Source organism: Hipposideros armiger, unplaced genomic scaffold (assembly GCF_001890085.2).
Source record: "Hipposideros armiger isolate ML-2016 unplaced genomic scaffold, ASM189008v1 scaffold_357, whole genome shotgun sequence".
NCBI classification, from domain to species: domain Eukaryota; kingdom Metazoa; phylum Chordata; class Mammalia; order Chiroptera; family Hipposideridae; genus Hipposideros; species Hipposideros armiger.
Genome location: NW_017731707.1, coordinates 1,608,881 through 1,629,089, shown reverse-complemented (window position 1 = coordinate 1,629,089; position 20,209 = coordinate 1,608,881). Strand labels below are relative to the sequence as shown.

Genomic DNA, 20,209 nt, shown 5'->3' with positions numbered 1-20,209 from the left:
GAGCTAGCATGCTTGCAAGCAACAGTGACTTTTTCTCTATTTGAAGTCTGGTGGGATTTAGACAGAGAATTGCTCAGGGAGCTATTCCATGGGAAGGGAATAACCAGAGCGAAGGCCTAGAAGAAGAGAATGCCAGGTGTGCATAGGATCAGAGCACAGTGGCGTGAGTAATTCGGGTGAGCGTGAAAGGGCAGCGATTAGGCCTGGTGACATGAAGCCAGGAGGAGACTGATGCTGTGTTGCACACGGCTTTGGATCCCTACAGGTTCTTGGCTGCTGTTATAGAGGCTTTATTTAGGCTCTTTATGGCTTTAGTATGCACATCTAGTAGCTCGTTACATACAGTCCTAATCCCATGGACCTAAATTTCCTGTAATTGGAACTGTGTTTAAAAGTTTTTTTAATTTTGTTATTATGATTTTTAGGGAGAAGAGTCAGATTTTAAGGGGCTTGAAGCTTGTAAAATTTGGAAGTCTTATTAAGAAATTTAATATAAAATTACCCAAAAAAAAAGAAAAGAAAACAATAATTATTCAGAATGAGAAATCACAAAAAATTACAAATTAAAAACGCTGACGACCATTTCTCTATGCCATGTAAGTTTCTGGGACAGAGCCAGGAGTGCTCGTCACCCCCACAAAACAAAAAAACAAAACAAAAAAATGCTGACGAATATCACAGATATCTCAAATCTGAGAAAAATAACTTACTTTCATTTACTGTATAACACACCTTATACTTTTTTCCCTCTGTATTTTTGGCTGTATTGTCTTTGATTATTCCTTCATATTATAATGATTTTATATAATTTTCTAGAGAGAAAATAGGACAGTAATTCAGTCTTTCACCTAGAATATTTAAAAAATTATTGACTAGTCGAAAAGTTATTTTCAGCTTTATTGGTAATGGAGTTTTTAAGATTTTTGGCAAATTTGGGGTCTTCCATCAAGTTTGTCTCAAATATGAGCTGTAAGGTTCCAGGGCATTTTAAATGTTCATGTACAGGGACTAATGTTAAATACTCTTCAAGGTAACAAGATTTATTAACATTGCCAGGTCTGTGCCAGGTTGAAACTTCATTGTCTTCACAGTACACTCATCTCTGATGATTATAAAAATCGTATATGCTTTTTATTTTTTTAAATTAAACAATTTAAAATGTTTAACTTAATAAATAAAACCCTCCATGCAATGAATAATCCCCCATCGCACTCGTCAGCTTGGTTTACAATTCTTTAAATTTTTGTACAGTGTGTGGATAAAATCTAAACCCTAACATGACTGTCATCCAATTGTTGCCTACAATACTGGTAATGACGGGGAACTCGCTACTTTATAGGTAAACTCATTTCATACTTCCATGCTTGATGCCAGAAAACTCTTGCCTACTTTGAATTGCTATTTCCTGCTTTCAACTAGTGACTACTTCCTGGAATTATACTTAAGCTTAAAAAAACTTAAGATGATATTTAAATAGTTAAAAGCATTTAGAAGGTACTCTCTTCTCTTTCCATTATCTTCAACTTCTCCTTTTATGACAGGCTTTCAGTCGCTTTAGCACCCAGGGACTTTATCACTGGGAAGCCTTATCTCCTTTGAATACGCTAAGGTCTGATGTGCAAAATAAAGCCTCACAGGTCTCCCTTATTCTAGCTGCGGGGTACACATTAAGGCAACCCAAGATTGCATTAGTTCATTGACAGTCGCATCATGCTACTGATTCACGCAAAACCGACTGCTGATGAAATCTCCCAAGTAACTCATTTTTCTCTGCTGCTCCATCGAGTCTTCCCGAGCTGCATTAGAAGGGTGATGGTTTTAGAATTAAGTAGAAAAAGAAACCTTTTTTAGCTGGGAAATGCTATGTGAAGAGGAATGCTAATAAGCAGCTAACTTGGATCCCAACCCTCCATGCAATGTTGGTGAGAATTTTGGGGAGGAGGGACCAAACCTTCGTCTCCTGTCATTTCCTCAGCCATACACACCAAGGACTTCTACTTATTAGCAATGTGACCCCATTCACGTAGCAACCTCAGTTTTCTCATCTGTCATGGTGACTAATAAAAATGCCTAAGAAGGAAAACCTCTTGTTTTCATATGTTGGAACAGTCTTCTTTTATAAACTTTTTATATGATCCTTTAACTTTTGCAGAAGAGAACAAGACACAAGATCTGCTAATTATAAATGTTATGAATACGCCAGACATTGTGCGAGGTACTGGGCATAGTTTGGAATAAGGTTCATTTTCCTAAAACTTTTTTAAAAAAATTTCTTTTGGTTTCATGTTCCCTGAAGAAAGAAAAACAAGCAAGAAACGACTATTTATAACAACACAGTCAAAACAATGTTATATTCTCCTTTCCCCCCATGGTCCACACATTGCCATTATTATGTCTCAAGGCTAACAGAGGCAACAGAGCAGACTCCTCAAGCTTCAAAAGAATATTTGCACTGGGGTTTTGAGATTATCAAAACCAGCAGTTGACCTTGAAGGAAACAGTGGTGTTATCCCTTCCATGATACCGTAACAAATTAGGAAACACCCACCCACTAAAGAATTTTCATAGCTGCCTCTCAGTAAGGCACAGGAAACAAGCTCAACCACAGAGAAAGCAAAGATAGATCCAGAAAGCTGGTCCGCAACTTCAGCCTCTTCTCCTTTTCTTTCCGGAGTCCCTTCATGCTAGAACCTTCTGGGAAATTGCCCCAACATATTTGAACCTTCATAGATTCTTATTCCACTGAGTTTTACTGTCTTAATTTGCTGATATGTTTATATCTCCTTTTGCACTGTCCTTTGAAGGAGAGGCATTTAAACTTTTTGAATTGGTCCACGGTGTAAAATACATTTTCTCTCTCTCTGCCTTTCTCTCTCTCCATGTATATAAATACACACACACACGCACGCATGCACGCATGCACGCACGCACGCACGCGCGCGCACACACACGCACACACACCCTTACATTACAAACTTGTACAAAAAGCCAAAAAATGTTATAGGAAACAACACTGCTCTATATGTTACTTACTATTTTCTATTTCTTCTTAACAAATATTGATGTGACTGACTAAATTGACTTTAAGAACACTAATGGGTTGCAGCTGGTATTTAAAAACAATGCAAAGTCTAGGGCTCATTGTCCTGGGATCTTGTGAGCAATTCCCATGCTCAGGCCCCCTACACCTGCTGAGTTATAATCTGTATTGTCAACAGCCTCGTGGGATTGATATGCAATTTAGAGTTTGAGAAGCAGGCTGGTGAAGGGCTCTTGGTCCTCGAAACTGTACTTCATTTCAATAACCCTGCTGGTTTGAATTCACAGTGTGTGGCACCTGAAGAGGAAGACAAAGAGGGCAAAGCAAAGTGCTAAATGACTCTGCAGTAGCAATGGGGAGGAAAAGATAAGGATTTGCAGTCTCAGAGTGTCAGAAAATCCCCCAACAGCTGCCATCTTAGTGATATGGACAGTAAGTGGTACAGGAGGTGACCTCACAGGGGGGCGGGGTGATCAGGGTAAGCTTCATGAGGGAAGAAGATCACCTGTTGGAGCTTAAAGAATAAATATAGGATTCATTAGGTAGTGAGAGAAAAAGGCATGCCATCAGGAGCCATGGCATAAGCAAAGGCACTGAGGCTGACATATGCATGGCATATTCAGGAAACGAAATGCCTGGCTGGAACAGAGGGTCTATGACGAGGAATAATGCAAAATGATGCTCGAAGAACACTGGGCACAGAAAGTCATCTTGTGTGTTGAAACATGAGCCATGTATCCATTTAGGTTATGCACTTATTGGTGAGTTGAACAGCCAACAAAAGCATTTTTTTTCAGGATAATTTTCTGTTTTTCTTCATTTTAAAAATTATCCTCCATTTTGAATGACACTGACACACTTTCTGAACTCTGCAGACCAAAGATGACAAACGTATAGCATACGTGTATGATGCCACTCTCCTTTTCTGAGGCCATGGATAAAGCTCATTGATCTGTCTTCTTTCATGCTAAGTCTATACTGAGCCTCAGAATCCTTCTGAACACAATGGTGATTAAACATAAGATGAATCTGTCAGGCAATCCCACTCTGAGCAATGTTAACTGGGGTTAATCTGTCCTTAGCACTTGAGCCATCCCATGGGATTTCTTAGCTGCTGATTTCCTTCATGTTCATTTGTTTATGAAGCTGGTGCTAGATTCTTTGATTTTGTGAAAAGTAAATCTTTTGGCCCTCTGTGCCATCAAAAATCATGGGTGTCATATTTGGTTCCAGAGCTGTCTGTCAGTGCTGCAGTTCGCATTAGAGTTAGGCTGTGATATATCTAAGAAAAGCTGGTGTTGTTCATACATGATCATTAAGTCCCATATTCACAAGTGTGGGCTTATCTTTCCATTGGTCATAGCAGCAGATCCTGCCCAAGTAGAGAGAACCAAGCAAAGGCTTTGCATGGGATTTTAAAAGTCCTGCTGAGGCCTCAGACAGGCATAGTGTGATGCATAGGGGAGGCTGAAAGATAGACTCAACAGTCTTTCCAATGAAGAGGCTTCTGTGATGGAAGCAGCCTGTCTGTGGCTTTCCATATTGCCATTCTAAATTCCCACATTTGCAGGTGCTAATGGCAGAGCTAAATGGTGAGGCCAGCTGCCCCAGGCTTGAGGAAGCATACCTGACTGATGACAGCGGCAGGATAGTAAGTATCTGGTCAAACAATGAACTAAAGGTAGGCCCCAAGTTTGTTTGTTTTTTGGTGGAAGTCAAGGCTCAGCTAAAGGGAAATGGGCTGAAAGAAAGAAGAGAATTTTTGTGGGAGTTAGATACCAGGATAAACCTGTTCTTGAAGGAGTCTGAGGAATGAGCAACAAGATCTGAAAGATGGAAACACAGAGATAGAGAGAGACAGAGATTCAGAGATTCAGAAACACAAAGTGGCACAGAGTCAAAGACACAAAAGTTAAGAGCTGTAGACAGGGGAAGATAGAGACCAAAACTTGGAGACAGAGTAAGGCATACCTTCTCACACAGATAGCCAGAAGCATACAGGACAGGAACTTAGGAACACAGATACAGACCCAAACAGAGTGGTCCAGGAGACAGGAAGAAGACAAAGAGAGAGAACGGCATAGATGCATAAAGAGAAACGCAAAGAGCCTGATTCAGAGGTGGATCAACACCTCCGGGATTGTCAGAGACGTGAAGAGACTGGAGGGGCAGAGCCCTTGACTGGAGGCAGGAGGGGCCAATTGCATCTCATTCTAGCAGAGGTCCTTCTGTCTAGTCCCCAGGTCAGCCTGCACAGAGCAGGGAAGGTTGCAAGGCCCAAAGAGCATCACTACTGCCCCAGTGGTTGGCGCCAGGGAATGTCTGATTTGGACTGGGACCCAAAGCTCAAAGACTGACTAGAAAAGACATTTTGTGGATAAGAACTTGAGGAGGACTAGAATGGTTGCAGAGAGAGCCAAAACCAGAGATTCTCTCAGGAGGCCTCATCTGAGTGGAATCAAACTTGACACTGCACTTACACTCTGGGCACTCATGCAGCCTAAACCTTGTGAAAGGGTAATTGTCTTCAGACTGCAGTTGCCATTGATGACTGCTATTGATAACTTACCATTGTGGGCTAATTCAGGAGTCAGAGTGGGCCACTTTCAGGAAGAGCTGCGGCTACAGGAAAGAGCCCCAGACTTTGAAGGATATTTTAAAAAGCCCAGAAAGATCCTTGTTTTATTAGTTCTCTCCTCTATTCTATTATTTAGATGATGTCTCTAAATAACATCATTTTTCCCCCACCAATAAAAACGTTTGAATATAAGGGGGACTGAGTGAGTTTGAGGGTAATAAATGCAAACACATCGTCACTGTTGGTGTGGTGCAGGGCTGAAGCCAGGAACCTTAAGTTCTTGTCTTGGTTTTGACCTAACTTGGGACAATTCAAACACTTAGACATCTGCTCTTTGTCAAGTGGTGGGCTTGGAAGGAGCGGACAACGATGAATAACCTATAGCCCTTCTCCTAAGGAGCTTACTGTGAAAGGGGGTTCACTGTATTTGGCTTAGAGCAGATGGCCAAGCGTCTTAGTGCTTCAGTATTGACAGCTGTAAAATGGTTCTAAGATTATCTGGAGAATAAACCCAAATCATAGACTCTACTGGTGGTGAGTCAGAACCATAGGAGCAGTCACATGAGACGCAGGAAACTTGAGCAAGATATAGTGATAAAGCAAACAAAGAACAAATTAGAAGACATTTATGATATTAGAGTTTTCAAAATATCTTTGGTGCCATTTTGGAAAAGCATACAAAAGCATTCAATAACCATACAATAACATTCTTATTTGCATGCGAATCACTTACTGTGCTTAGCTCAGTGGAATTACTGGCTCCCACCCTGTTCCTTCCTTGCTATTCCCAGGTCATCAGTCCAGTTTCTTATTCAACGATCTGTAAACTCCCTCACCAATTGGTTTTCTTGGCTCTGGAGCCATTGCCACCTATCATGCTCAACTACCAGATTAATCTACCTAAAAATAAAACATGATGACCAAGTAATTCCACATTCTTATAAACATCCAGTGATTCCATGTTGTCAAATGGAGTTTGAACAAAGCCCAAACTTCTAATCTATTTAAGGCCTTCAGGAATTTGGACCAACTGAAATATCCAAACTTCAATATAGGAAAACAGACTGGCCCAGGAAAGACCAGATCCAGAACCTGCTTTGAGACAAACAAAGAAGCAGACGATCAGAAAATATCTTACTGGAAAGCAAGAGCAAAATTATATATACGGTATGGCCATAATTCAGTGTCTGTGTGTGTAAGTGTGTTTACAGAAAAGGATTTCTAAAAGACTGGAGAAAAGTTGAACAATGTCATTTTGGTTGGTGGTACATGGCTGACTTTTTTTGTGCTTTTCTTTATTTTCCAAACTATCAATAATTAATACATACTACTATTAATTTTAACTGTTTTTTTATGAGTAATTTCAGATATATGGGAAAGTGAAAAAAAATAGTATAAATAATGCTACATTTAAATAATATTTACATTTTAGGGAGAATAATTTTTAACCTTTAGTCATGTTTTCTTTATATTGTGTTGGATGAACATTTTTAAAGTAAATTATAGATATCATGGTACTTTAACCCTAGGTAATTCAGCATGTGTTTCTAAAATAGTAACAGTCTCTTACCTAACTATACTTTTATCAAGACAAGTGAAATTATTGCTCTTACGCTTTTTAAAATTCAAATATGTGTAAACAAAGAAGGTCTAACAACAGATAATGGGCCAGGCACCAGTGGGCAGGGAGTCAGGGGGAACATGACCACAGAATTTGGAGGAGAGCAAGCAACAGACTCAGACTCAGTGAGGACTGTGGCTGGTTTCAGACAGGTCCAGGTGAGGGAGAAGCCACAAGTGTGTGCACTCAGAGTAGGAACTTACGGTATTGTCTAGGGGAGTCAGTGGGAGCAAGCAATTAGCCCAGGCTTTTAAAAAGAAGTGAAGGGTATGGTAATGACACTAGAAACTAGAAGAAGAATGCTGGGTGAAAGCTTTCCCATGGAATGTGGCTGAAGGCAGGGACTCTCAGAGGTCAAGACAGAACGAGACTGACTAGGCACTGATTAACCACTGGGCCCCAGAGACTGGGAGACTCTGAGTCCATGTGAGCTTTTTTTTGTTTTCTGATCGCTCATGGGTCCTGCCACTTTCACCAGTTGACTCCTGCCATTTTCTCTTTAGAAAATGTCTTCTTTTCTGACTTCAACTGATAAAAATCCTATGGGCTTCCAGGCCATCATCTCCGCGTCCAGTGGTCTCCTTGCCTGCAATATGCTGTGTGCTTTATCTAGACATTGTTATAGCCCTCAGCACCCCTACCCTGCACTCTCTAACTACATGAATGTGCATTCTCTGTCCTCTGTACTATAAACTCCTTGAGGGGACAGCCATTTCTCTTAATTTTAGGATCCCCCACACTGCATAATGTCATAAACAACAGATGGATCTATGAATGAATGGAAGAGTGAATGATTGAACAAAGTGACCCCATGGAGTGTGGTGAGCTTGTGTGGACAGATTTCCACATATAAGTAGAAGGAAGTCATCACCACCCAGAGAGGAACAGAAAACACAACAACTGAAGAGGAAATTCGCTTGAGTCAAACAGAGATCAAACTGTACACTAGTTACATATTCTCCTATGGCCACAAGAGACTCACCTTCCGTTTTTAGACTCCAAGATTACAGAATTGTGCACAGAAGAGAAACAAGTGTTACTGCTCTACTTGCTACCACAGGCCTGTAAACAGGCTCCTTTAAAGCTTTGACTTTCCTACGCTTGTCTTTGCCTAGTCAATTTGTCTAGCTCCAAAAAGTGAAATTTACACTCAACTCAATGAAGTTCTTGTTAATTAGGGTATTGACCTGGTTTTACGTTCATGTGCGTTTGTAATATGTGAAGAATTGTGAAAGAATAATGTCTTTTAGTAATATATGTGTTGGTCACAATCATCACAGAACTTTCTTTCCCTCAGTTTACGCTCGAACTAATATATAGTGCTAATATAAGAAGAGAGAAGTTTGATGGAAATTGGGAAATTATGTTATCAGACAGGCATGTGGGCTCTAGAGGAAAACTGGATTTGAACGTTTTTGAGCACGTCAACTTGGGCATGTGATGAAAGCTCTTTCCTTCAAGTTCTTTCATTTGTAAATGGGAATGACATTAATGGTAGCATCTACCTCCCAATGATGCGTGAATTTAATAAGTCACACATGCAAAGGACTTAAAATAGTGCCTGGCACATTGCCATGATGAGAACATAGGTATATATATGTATATACCTTGTTGGATCAGTGGCAAGAGCGTCAGCTTTGGGGCAATCTCCTAGGCATGCCCCTCAGCTGCACCACTTATGTCAGTGACCTGGACAGTTCATTTAACATATTTATTTATCTATCTATCTATTTATTTATTTTTAAGATTTTTTATTGGGGAATTGGGGGATGGGAACAGCACTGGGGAATTCAAGGAAGGGGAACAGACAAGTTGCTGTCGTTTTGTTCTTCAGTCTAGTTGTGGAGGACGTTGCTTCACTGGCCCAAGTTAGCACCATCATTGTGCTCTTCCCGGGCGAGGCAGATCAGTCGCCGGCTTCTGGACGGCCGCTCACGCTGGCTGCTGGCTACACATGGTAGCCCATGGCAACCCACTACAGCAGGGGCTGCAGCCTACGTCGTCGCTGGCGACTAAAGGCAGCCCAGCTCCAGGTTGAGCTGTTGTTCAGCATCTTAGCTGTAGAGGGCAGTGTCACTGGCCCTCATATGTGGGATCCGAACCGGGGCCCTCTGGTGTCCCAAGCCAGCTCTCAACCAACGCACCACTCGGCCGGCCCTCATTTAACATATTTGAAGTCACCCTCTACATCTACAAAATGAATATAATTATACATATTGGCAATGTTATTGTAAAGTCTAAATTATATAATGATGTGAATGGCGTGGCGCTGGCACAGAGTAGAGATCAGTGCAGAATGACTATTGCACAGGAAAGCACTCTGGTTTGGTAGAATAAACACAGGCTGGAGACCCAGATTCGCTGGGACGTCAGGCAGCCTGGTTGCTCTGCTAAGGAGCCTGCTTGTATTTAAAGCTGGAATACCAGTACCTTTTGAATACCAGAGCTAGTGTATGTGAAAATGTCTGCCTCATTATACTAACTTATTTTGGTTATTATCATTTATTTCTTGGGTCAGCAAATCGTCACCCGAGGGCCAGTTCCTGCCAGGGCATGTGTTTTTGTATGGACTGAAAGCCAAGAATTGGTCTGTGTTTTTAAATGGTTGGCAGGGAAAAAAAGAATATTTTGTGACCCATGAAAATGATATAAAATTCAAATTCCAGAAATAGCATTTTATTTGAACACCATCACGGTCATTGTTTCAGTGCTATTTCTGGCTCTTCTCACACAATGGCAGATGTGAGTAAGTTTGGGCAGAGAGCGTAAGACCCGCAAAGCCTATAATATTTATTTTTACAAAACAAATTAGCTGATCTTTGATCTATTCTAACTTTCTCTTATATATAAAGGTTAGGGGGCAGAGAAATGAGAGATGTTTTGAATTATTTACTTAAATATCCAGAACTTAAGAGTCTAGATTCTTGACACTGGCCAATGAAGCCAAACAATAACACTTTCTTATAAAATTTGAGATTTGGGAAAGTATATTAAAAAAAGAATAGTTATTGTATTTCTCACCTGAAGGAATATGTCTGACTAGATAATCTGAATATATAATTTAAAAATATCTTAAAATATTTATATTTCACAGTATCCCTTCTGTGTCTATAGTTATATGCTTTATAAAGACTAACCCCTTTATAAAGTATATAACTATACAGTTCCTACATTATCTCATAGGAAACTTGTTATAGTCAAAGACTTTCTGGAATTTTAAATTATTAACTGACTAGTAATTCTACACTAGTTTGTTACTTAGGTGATGCCTCTAATATTCATTACTTTTTTCATTTCCCCATCCCTTCATTTTGAAGGCAGCAAACAGCCTGACTGTCCCCAGCTCCCTCTGGCTTCTCATGGGCCATTCTCCACCCCCAACCCCATACCACCAAGGTATCAGTGAAGCTGGGTGACAATTGCAAATAGCTTTATGTCGTGTCCCCTTGCTGCTGGACACATTAATATATTTACAATGAAAGAAAAGAAATGTTTTTAGATTGACATTCTATAAATGAGACACAGAAATCCATCTGAGTTACTTGATGTAAGCACTTTAGAAAGGAATACTCCCATGCTCTGAGCAAGTCCTGTGTGTCCTGGGCAGGCAAACCATGGATTTACTGAAGTTCAGGGCTGAATTTACAGAGGACTTACATACTCTAGAGACTGAAGAAAAATAGGGACCAAACAACAAAGATGTATGCTATCTCTCCAATTTAACCACCACATTATCTGTTTACAGCTATCAAAAATACAAACATAAGAATCGGCCTAATCAAATAACCTATTAAAATAATTTTAAAAGTATGTCATTAAAACCAGCTGTTTTTTATCTATCAAGTACATTAAATCACTTTGTCTTTTACGGAGCTTTCTAAAAACTAAATTAACCAGAAGTTTTGGTACCTAACCAGCGACTTAAAGGTTGGAAAAAAGTTTCATTTCTATTTGGAATTCGGCCAGAGGCAACAGGTTCTTTTCAAGTTTTCTTAGATATTATTACCTATAAAAGGCATATCAGTTATGTCCTGGAAGGGCAAGTACTGGCTCAAGTCTTATTCAATTTTCAGGAATTTTGCAAGCTGGTTGTTAGGCTCTTGGCAACTTGACAGTGTCTGTAGTAGGAGGATTTATATCAGGGAAATAGGCAGACTCCAGAAATCTGGGCTAACCCTCGCCCAGGTGGTTTACCAGCACACCATTGAGTATATTTAAATAAACATGCTCCTGAGTATTCTTATTAAGGGAATTAAAATGTTCTAGAATTGATTTAAGGTGATTGTTGTACCACGCTTTAAAGTTACTAAAAATTATTGAATTATATACTCGAAACAAAGAAGTTTTATGATCTCTAAAATACACCTCAATAAAATTATTCAACGAAGTGCTCCCAAACCAACAAATAAAATGTCAAGCTTTATTAATGGCATTCAGATTCAGGTACATACCCAATAAATGAGCAATAAAGCCACTTTTATTCAGCGCTGCTGATGGATTTATCTATGCGATGATTCTTAACCTTGGTCTCACTCTGGAATCACTTGGAAAGTTTAAAAAGAAAATGCTCACCCCCAACACACTGATGTCCTTTGTCTGACCTTTGCCCTAGTAGAAATCTTTAAAAACTCCTTGGGTGATTCTAGTGCACAGCCAAGGCTGAGAAGCACAACTGTCAAGTAATTTCACCAGATAATTGTAGCTTCCTCTTATTACAGAAACCATCCTCAAATGTTTAATAAATGTCCAGGCTTTCTGAAATAGAGAAGTATGGACATAAATATATCTTTCTGGGGTATTTCTGGGTTGTATTGAACATCCATTCTTTGAACACGGAAGGGAAGACACAGATTTGTTTCCTTGTGGGTTTCACCTGTGGTCGCTTCCTGCCATGGGCAACATGGTGGGGAGAAGAGATGTCATCTCGCTCATCTTGTCACCCAAGTGAGTGCCAATGTACTCAACCACAGAGTATAGACTCAAGGATTGTGGAATTAAAGGACTGGAGCTGAATGTCTCCTTTGTCTCTTTTCGTTTTTGGGTCTTCCTGCTGATCATGGGCTAAGAATCTAGATTACGAAGCATGTGAAGAATTATAGTTCAATAATATAACAAAGTTTTAAGTAAGAGCCCAAGGGTTCAGCTTCAGTGCCTGGACATTGTGACACCCGTTTTGGGTGCTCAGGGGCATTTAACCTCTTCGGGAGTTCAATCTAGAAGAATAGTGAATTTCCAAAAGGGGGGTTACTTTACAGAAAACTCTAGCTGGAAAATCTGATTTATCTTTTGAAGGTCCTGTTTGATTCTGAGACCCCAAATTTAAAATCTAAAGATAGGACTTATTGAGAACTTCTACAGTAATGCAACACAAAAGACAAAATCTCTGCAGTCTTAGTGCAGAGAGGTTTCACCATTTCAGTGTTTCTCTGGGTAAGATAAAACACAGGCTTTGGCTGGTTGGAATCCCAGCTTTGTCATTTAATTGGCATGTGATGTAGGTAAGGCATTCAACCTCTTTGGTGCTAGTTTTCTTCCTCTGTAAAATGGAAATGATAACAGTTCCTGTGTCATTGCATTGTTGTGAAGAGTAGAACAGTTTATTAAGACAAAAGGCTCGCCTAGTCAGGATACTCCCAGTGCTTTAGGGAAAAGGTTTAGTGTCCATAGGGAATTCCCTGCTCCTCTCTTGTGTAATATTTGTCTCTTTGATTAGATAGATATCCTGATGAGTTGTCTCATCTCATCCCTTAAAGATGGGACTATGATGACTCCACCTACCCAAACTTATAACCTGTTTGAGGCAGAAATTGTGTCCTCTTTCTGACTTAGTATTTAAAAGTCTCAACGTTGACATGCATACATACACACAAGAGCTCACAAATGCGATGTCAGAAAGAAAGGAAATGGGACATTGCTGAGGAAAGTTCCTCATTCTTTCTCTTTTGAAAAAGTCTCTCTCCTGTACAGTAGGGTAGGCTTTCTGTTTATCTTACCAACAATACAGTCCTCTTACTGTCAATTTTGAGCGGAGAGCTCAAAATTTTTAACAGCACGTTTATTCATAAACCAGATTAATATCAAGGAAACCAAGCAACATCAACTCACACATCCCAATTCTGTCCCTAGTCTCAAAGAATGTCCAACATTCAATTTTTGTCCCATTTTCTGAGTCTACATGTTTTCACATCTGGAAAAACAATATGTGCTTTAACACTGCAATTGCCCCCAAGCAGACAGAAATGAGAAAAGTGGAAGGGACAGAAGATTGGGGCACAGAGCGCTAAAGGTAATCATTAATCAAAGGGAGCAGGCAGTTAATGTTTACCCAAGAAGCACTTTGAAAAGGGGTCAGCTCTCTTACCCCAAGTCCTGGAGCAGCTCAGCCTCTCCATCGGATCTGCTCCACAGATCTGAAGGATCCTGGGCACTCATCTTCCGTTCAAGAGACTCTGCTCTGCCCATTCGCACTCCTCACGTCTGCAAAGCCCCTGCCAGGTGCTATGGGGAAAAGGCAGAGAGATGGGCTCTGCCGTTCCTCACACTTGCCTCCTCTGAGAGAAAAGCCAGCTGTGGCTGTGAGTCTCCAACTAGCAAGGAAGTGAAACTTGGTTACTCCTCCCACTGACACCAACCACCCTCGCCCCAAGGCATTTGCAGGAGTGTTCTGTCAGTCAGGAAGTATGCAAACTTAGGTAGCTACCTCTGAGGACACCCACACTTCATCACGCAACCTGCAGTTTCTGTCAAAGGAAATAGAAATGACACCACTCCAACCTGGATTGGGCTATGAATTCAAATTCCTTTCTTGAGGACAGAGCACAGTTTCTTCTTAGTGCTATTAGCCTCTGGTTTGTAGAGGGGGGTCGTGCATGCACTCATTTACCCCTACCTTTTCTCTCCCTCTCTCTCTCTCTCTCTCTCTCTCTCTCTCTCTTACACACACACACACACACACACACACACACACACACTCATACTCACACACACACTCACACTGAGGAAGCTACTATTTCAGAACATCTTTACAGTGGGTAAAGAAATCAGTCAAGCCACTAGCTTTGATCCTGAAGTCTGGTTTTTAGCACTTTCTCAATATTTCTACTTCAATTATCCAACCTTTACAACATACCTTGACGTTCAGGTTGGCATGAATCAGAGACAATTACCATTTCCTCTGTGGCAGAAGGATTAGGTGAGAAGAAGGCAGGAAACGTTGGAGGGGACCAGCCTGGTGCCAACTACAGGGGCGTGTTAGGACTCCCAGAGTCTTCGAATGCCACCTCCTTCCGTGGGCTTCCTCACAGCTGGTACTGCTTTGTGTCCAGATTCGTGGGCAGAGAATTCCGTCTGCCTGAAAGCCCTAAAGGGAAATTGCCATGACTCTGAATTTTGGGGAATTGAACAAAGGACAGTAATAAATAGCTAAAGAATATGTGCCATATAACTCGCTTCTCCCAGTGCCGTCTGGGGACCAGGGACATTGGCCTCACTTGGAGCTTATCAGAGCGCAGAATTTTGGGTTCGTCCCAGCCCTTCTGAACCAGCACCAGTATTTTGATCCAGATCCCCCAAGGTGACTCCCTGCACTTCCAAGTTTAAGGAGACTGCTTTATAGAACACCAGGACAGCAGAGCTATTCCTAAAGGATCCGCTGTTCTGTGCCTGTCATCATCATTTTATATTTCTTTGAGATTCTCCCCTATTATCTCAGCAAGTCAGTAAACTGTGAGACGTTGGCTTCCTCTGATGGCCAGGGAGAAATTCCTGAAGGTCTAGAGACAGCCTGGGGGAGGCTGGACTCTTATAATACACACACTAACTGATTGTATCTGAGCATTTGAAATTCTTTGGGCTACAGTTTGTTCTGGAAGGAAGTGCAGAATCCACTTGCAAAGAGGCCTGTCCCGGACAGGGAGGTGCTGAACGTGCCTGTGGCAGAGATAGGGGACCAGCCAGGCAGTAGGTTTCCTGTTCCCTTTTCTATAGCTCTTTGTTCAGTGTTTTAGTGTCTGTTTTGTTTCTGTTTTAGCAAATTCTGGTTTTTCTTATTTTTTTAGCCTTTTTTTTTTTTCCAGGAAAGTAGCAGCATTTACTAAGATGACCCTCTTCCCTTCTTCAGTCTTCCTGCCACTTTCCCTTTCTCATTTTGCTATCCTGTCTATTGTTCTCTCCTGCAGTATCATTCTTTCATTTTGTCACTTATCCTATTTTCCCCAGGACCTCTCCCTCCTCTGTTATCCCCCTGTTCCAGTAAGTACACATTCAGCATTGTAGTGGTACCAGTTACTCAGTGTTACTAGATGGATTCAACAAAATGCTGGGAATTCGTAAAAATACCTGGTAATATATTTTACCTTAGAGGGTTTGGACATAATTTTTTTATTCAAGAAATCACAACTTTGCTTCCACACACCTTCCAAACATGCGCAAGTTATATATTTAAAAACCACATAATTCATTTCTTATTTATTTCAATAATCTTTTGTCAGTGGTGCTGGTTCATAGCATTGAATTCTTTCCATACTGGTATTGGGCGTAGAAATGGATACAATCAAACTTTAACAATTTTGGAACATCTTATTCTTTGTTGGAAAATATTTTATTTATCAAAAGTGTTAGGCCATTTTTGGAATGGAGATCACATTCAAATCATCAATTTTCTTATAAAGAGAATTTCAGGAGAGCTATTTCATCCAGCTTTGAATTTCTTTATTAGAAGACTAGGCATCTAACACTTGGGACTCTTCTATGGAGAACTCCTTTTAAAGATTTTTATTAAAATATAACTAACATACAATATTTTATTAGTTTCAGGTATATACAACAGTTACTTAATATTTATATGTCTAAAGAAGTGATCACATGATAAGTTCAGCAACCATCTGACACCTACTACGCTATCACAATATTATTGAGTATGTTCCCCATGCTGTACATTACATCCCCATGACTTACTAGTTTTATTATACCTGGAGATTTGAACCACTTATCCTCCTTCACCGTTTCCTCACTTTAAAAAATTTTCAATTACAGTTAACATTCAAAATTATTTTGTATTAATTTCAGATGTACAGCATAAGTGATTAGACATTTATATAATTTAAAAAGTGATCCACCCTGAATAGTCTACTACCCACCTGGCACTACACATAGCTATTATCATATTATTACCCATATTCCCTCTGGTTTACTTTACATCCCCATGATGATTTTGTAACTACCAATTTGTATTTCTTAATCCCTTGACCTTTTTCACCCTGTTCCCCAACTCCAGTCCCATCTGTCACCCTGATACATCTAGTACCCTCCTGGCACCATATGTAGTTATTACAGTATTATTGACTATATTCCTTGTGCTATATGCCACATACCCATATCTACTTTGTAACAACCAATTTTACTTCTTAATCCCTTCCTCTTTTTCATGCACCTCCAACCCTCCTCCCACCTAGCAACCATCAAAGTGTTCTTTGTATCTATAAGTGTGTTTCTGTTTTGTTTGTTTGTTTATTTTGTTTTTTAGATTCCACATATAAGTGAAATCACATTGCATCTGTCTTTATTTGACACTCCACTCAGCACAATACCCTCCAAGTCCATCCATGCTTCTATAGGTGGCAAGAACCCATTCCCTTCCCTGGCCGAGCAATATTCCATTGTATGTAGGTACTACCTCCTCTTTATCGATTTAGTCACTGATGGACACCCAGGCTGCCTCCACATCTTGGCCATTGTAAATAATTCTGCAGTGAACATAAGTCTGCACACATCCCTTAGAAGTAACATTTTTGGTTTATTGGGAGAAATACCCAGAACTGGAATTACTGGGTCCTTCTGTGTCTCTTGTTATAGCCTTTGTTTTACAGTCTATTTTGTCTTGTATAAATATTACTACTCATGCTTTTGTTTTTCCATTTCCATTTTTATGAAATAACTTTTTCCGTCCCTATACTTTCAGTCTATGTGTGTCTTTCAACATGAATTGTGTCTTAAATGGGCAGCATATGTAAGGGTTTTAGTTTCTTATCCATTCAGCCACCCTATGTCTTTTGATTGGAGCATTTAATTCATTTACATTGAAAGTAATTATTGATAGATATGTAGTTATTGCCATTTTATTATTCATATTTTTTATCTTTTTTTTTTTATCTTAAAGAAGTCCCTCTAATATTCCTTGTAATACTGGTTTGGTGGTTATGAACCCCTTCAGCTTTTTCTTGTCTGAGAAGCACTTTATCTGTCCTGTTAATTTTAAATGATAGCTTTGCTGGGTAGAGTAGTCTTGATTGATTGTAGGTCCTTGCTTTTCATCATATTAAATATTTTGTGCCAATCCCTTCTGCCTGTAACCTGCAAAGTTCCTGTTGAGAAATCAGCTGACAGTCTTATGGGCGCTCCATTATAAGTTACTAGTTGCCTTTCTTTTGCTGCTTTTAGGATCCTCTCTTTGTCTTGAACCTTTGCCATTTTAATTATGTCTTGGCGTGGGCCTGTTTGGGCTCATCTTATCTGGGACTCTGCACTTCCTGGGCTTGTATGTGTATTTTCTTCACCGGGTTAGGAAAGTTTTCAGTCATTATTTCTTCAAATAGGTTCCCAACCCCATGCTTTCTCTCTTCTCCTTCTGGTAACCCTATGATGCGAATGTTGTTATGCTTGATGTTTTCCCAGTGGTCTCTTAAATTCTCCTCAGTTTTTTGGATTCTTTTTTCTTTTTTTTTAAAGATTTTATTGGGGAATTGGGGGAGGGGAACAATGCTGGGGAATTGGGGGAAGGGGAATAGACAAGTTGCTGTCCTTTTGTTCTTCAGCCTAGTTGTGGAGGACGTCGCTTCATTGGCCCATGTTGTTATTATCATTGCACTCTTCCCGGGTGAGGTAGATTGGTTGCCAGACTCTGGATGGCCACTGTCAGTGGCTCTTGACAGCTCACACTGGCTGCCGGCTACACACGGTAGCTTATGGCAGCCCACTGCCCCAGGGGCTGCAGCCTACGCAGCCGCTGGCAACTCATGGCAGCCCAGCTCCAGGTCAAGCTGTTGTTCAGCATCTTAGCTGTAGAGGACAGTGTCACTGGCCCTCATATGAGAGATCCGAACCGGGACCCTGCTGCTCAGAGCTGGCGTCCCTAGCCAGCTCTTAACCAGCGCCACTTGGCCGGCCCTCTTTTTTCTTTTTACTGTTCTGATTGGGTGTTTTCTGCTATCTTGTCTTCCAAATCACTGATTCAACCCTCTGCTTCATCTAGTCTGCTGGTGAGTTCTTCAAGTGTATTCTTCATTTCAGTTACTGTATTCTTCATTTCTGACTGATTCTTTTTTATGATTTCTATGTCCTTTTTTATGCTTGCTGTCTCATTGTTGAAGTTCTTACTGAGTTCCTTGAGCATTCTTATAACCAGTGTTTTGAACTGTTTCTGGTAGGTTGTTTGACTCCATTTCATTTAGTTCTTTTTTTCTGGAGTTTTCTCCTGGTCTTTCATTTGGGACATATTCCTTTGTTTCCTCATTTTGGCTGCCTCTCTGTGTTTGTTTCTATGTATTAGGTAGGGCTATTACATCTCCCAGTCTTGCCAGGTGGCCTTACATAGTAGGTGCTCTGTGGGGCCCAGTGGCACAGTCTCCCTGGTCACCTGTGCTGGGTACTCCAGAAATGTCCCTTCTGTGGGTTGTATGTGCCCTCTTGTTATATTTGAGCCTTGATTGCTATTGGTACATCAGTGGGTGGAATTGCCCCTGAGGCTGTTTGGCTGTGGGGTTTGGCTACATCCACAGCTTGTAGGCTGCTGTATAGAGAACTTACCACATGGAATGGGATTTGCCCCGGCAGGTTCTGCTTCCTGTTGAGACCATCCTGTGTGTACGCCACTTGTAGGGTTAATTGGGTGGTGCTCTGCTATGGTCTGAAGCCACCCTCCAAGCACATTGTTCTGTGGCCTCTTTGGAAGGGCTCTGGTGCCAGCCCAGGTCAACCACTGCTTGTGACCAGCTGGGAACTACCTGGTAAAAGCTATAAAGTGATCTGTAGTTGTTCCCTGGAGACACATGGGAGAGACCATGCTGTGAACCAAGGATAGCTGCCACCAGCACTGCATCTGGGGTAACTCCACAAAAAGCCGGCTGCTGATTGAAAGCCTGTAATGTTTTGCCCCCAATAAAGCCTGGAGCAGTATGGAGTTGGGTATGATGGGGTCTCGGTGAGTCACCAGGGTGGAGCATGTGGAGCTCACTAGACCAATCAGGTTGAGGTTTGGCTGTGAGCATAGGGGGCAGGCTCAATACAAGAAAGATAGCACCCACCTGGCGGTTGCATGGGAGAAGGAGCCCACTCAGGGAAAGTGGTAACTGTCCTCCAGCCCTTGTGTGAAGCCAGAGACTTCAGCCTTCCCCCATATGCCTCTGACGCTCCCAAGTCATCATCTGTCTGCCAGAGCCCAGGGTGAGGACCTGCGAGTGAGTGAGTCTGTGTGCAGGCCCTTTAAGAGGAAGTCTGGGTTTCCCACAGCCTTTCATTTCACCCAGATGGTCGGAATCACCACTGTTTCTCACAGCCAGATGTTGTGGGGCCTCCTCTTCCCAGGCCAGGACACTGGGCTGGGGCTCCTGGTGTGGAGCTGGGTTCCCTTGCTCCTCTGTGGGGAGTCTCTGTGGCTGAGATATACCTCCCAATTTTCATCCGCCACATAGAGGTTTAGGACTAGCCCGTTTTGCGTCTCTGCCTCTCATACTAGTCTGGACGTGGCTTCTTTTTTATATCTTTGGTTATAAAACTTCTGTTCAGCTAGACTTTAGACAGTTCTCCAGGTTGATTATTCCATAATGTAGTTGTTTTTTGTTTGTTTTTTTTTAAATCAAATATAGATATAGTTTTATAGTTTCTTTTTTTTATTGTTAGTTTCAGGTGTACAGAACAATGCAATAGTTACCCTTTTCACCCTCACAAAGTAACAACCCCCCTCCCCCCATCTATT

The 20,209-nt window shown here is 41.1% G+C and overlaps 2 protein-coding genes across 2 annotated transcripts in view; one reads left to right on the top strand and one right to left on the bottom strand.

The window, feature by feature from the left end:
* Positions 1–13,813, bottom strand: part of DAPP1 (dual adaptor of phosphotyrosine and 3-phosphoinositides 1) — a 52,399-nt gene extending 38,586 nt beyond the window's left edge. The window contains exon 1 of the mRNA XM_019661685.1: positions 13,601–13,813. Within this exon, the coding sequence (XP_019517230.1) occupies positions 13,601–13,701 (101 nt within the window). The 5' untranslated portion in view covers positions 13,702–13,813. The remainder of the gene's footprint in view (positions 1–13,600) is intronic.
* CUNH4orf54 (chromosome unknown C4orf54 homolog) overlaps positions 6,741–20,209 on the top strand; it is a 122,249-nt gene continuing 108,780 nt past the window's right edge. The window contains exon 1 of the mRNA XM_019661684.1: positions 6,741–6,785. The gene's annotated coding sequence lies outside the window, so the exon portion shown is untranslated. The remainder of the gene's footprint in view (positions 6,786–20,209) is intronic.